General features: G+C 46.8%; 1 protein-coding gene across 10 annotated transcripts in view; it reads left to right on the forward strand.

Moving 5' to 3' along the window:
* THOC5 (THO complex 5) overlaps positions 1 to 1,126 on the forward strand; it is a 27,397-nt gene extending 26,271 nt beyond the window's left edge. For 9 of the 10 annotated variants that reach the window (XM_011373362.2, XM_011373360.2, XM_011373358.2 and 6 more), the window contains one exon: positions 271 to 465. In XM_011373362.2, the coding sequence (XP_011371664.1) occupies positions 271 to 465 (195 nt within the window). Of the gene's footprint in view, positions 1 to 270 lie in introns of all 10 variants that reach the window. The other variant, XM_011373356.2, reaches the window with a different exon arrangement.
* Positions 1,127 to 1,333: the final 207 nt, after the last annotated feature.

Genomic DNA, 1,333 nt, shown 5'->3' on the forward strand with positions numbered 1-1,333 from the left:
TTTTTAACCCTAACACCTCTGACTTGAATCTTATCTTGAGATTCCTTGTCTGCACATCTCCATTTTCTTGCCTGTGGATGTGCAAGGCAGAGAAAGTCATGGATCAGATTTAAGAAGACCCCATTGTCCTGAGAGGGAGCCTCAGGACAGTTCAGTCCAGCTTGATATGGTGTTTCCCAGCTCCTGCAGAGGCCCAGCTGCAGTTCTTGTGGAGCCATCAGACCCAGCAGTCTGAAAGTCATGCTGAGTGTCTGGCTTTCTCAACTGTAGGCCATGGAGAGCGAAGTCAATGTGTGCTACAAGGAGCTGTGCGGCCCTCGGCCTGGCCATCAGCTCTTAACCAACCAGCTGCAGCGCCTGTGTGTGCTGTTGGATGTCTACCTGGAGACCGAGAGCCATGATGACAGTGTGGAGGGACCCAAGGAATTTCCCCAGGAGAAGATGTGTCTGCGGCTCTTCAGGTGAGGGGATGGGTAGGAGCACCTAGGACCCTAGGACCTCCTGCCTCTCACAAGGACTTGGGGCAGAGATCAGGGCCTGGTATGGAGGGTGTGCATGTTCCCAGGTGCACTTGTCTCTGTTCACAGAGGAAATTAAAGTCCTACTGCCAGATTTCCTGGGGAGAGCTTGCTCCCTCTTTCCTGAAACTTTCCTTGCAGCCCACTGCCTACCAGCCTGGTCTGTCTGTTCTTCATGAACACCCACTGAGTGAATAGCACCAGACCATGAACCAAGAGGATTTGGCTGAATTTTACTTTGTAACTTTCTGTGGAAAACCATAGGTTTTGCTTTTTACTGTCCAAATAAGCTTTATAAACTATATGCATCCCTACCAGTCCCTAGAGTCTGCTATGCTCTTCCTAAGGTGCTCACACATCTATGAGAATCACAGCTTTAGGCAGTTGGGTGTTACAGAAGGAACCAGCTCTGAAGTAAGACAACACAAGTACAGATCTCTACTTTGCTGTTTACCAGCTGTGCGACCTGATCTGAGCCTATTTCTTAAAGGTTAAAGTGGAAGTATTTACCTTCTAGCTTATGATGAATTAGAGATAATTCATATAAAGCTTCTAGAATGGTTCCTAGCATAGACACAGGCTCAGAAAATGCCAGCAAAAAAAAAAAAGCCACCAAGTCCTGACAGCTTGGTATTTAGCATGTCTGCATTCACAGCACTTCTAGCTACTTTTCTTTTTGCTTTGGTGTTGTGTTCTCTCTTTCTCTTTCATCCCCAACTCATATTTTTAAAGAGTCAGTTCCAAAACTCCAGCATTAACATTGCTCAGGCATCTCTTCCATTTTGGGCAAGGGCTTGAAGAGGAATGGTATCTAG

The sequence above is a fragment of the Pteropus vampyrus genome, unplaced genomic scaffold, assembly GCF_000151845.1.
Source record: "Pteropus vampyrus isolate Shadow unplaced genomic scaffold, Pvam_2.0 Scaffold223, whole genome shotgun sequence".
Lineage (NCBI taxonomy): Eukaryota > Metazoa > Chordata > Mammalia > Chiroptera > Pteropodidae > Pteropus > Pteropus vampyrus.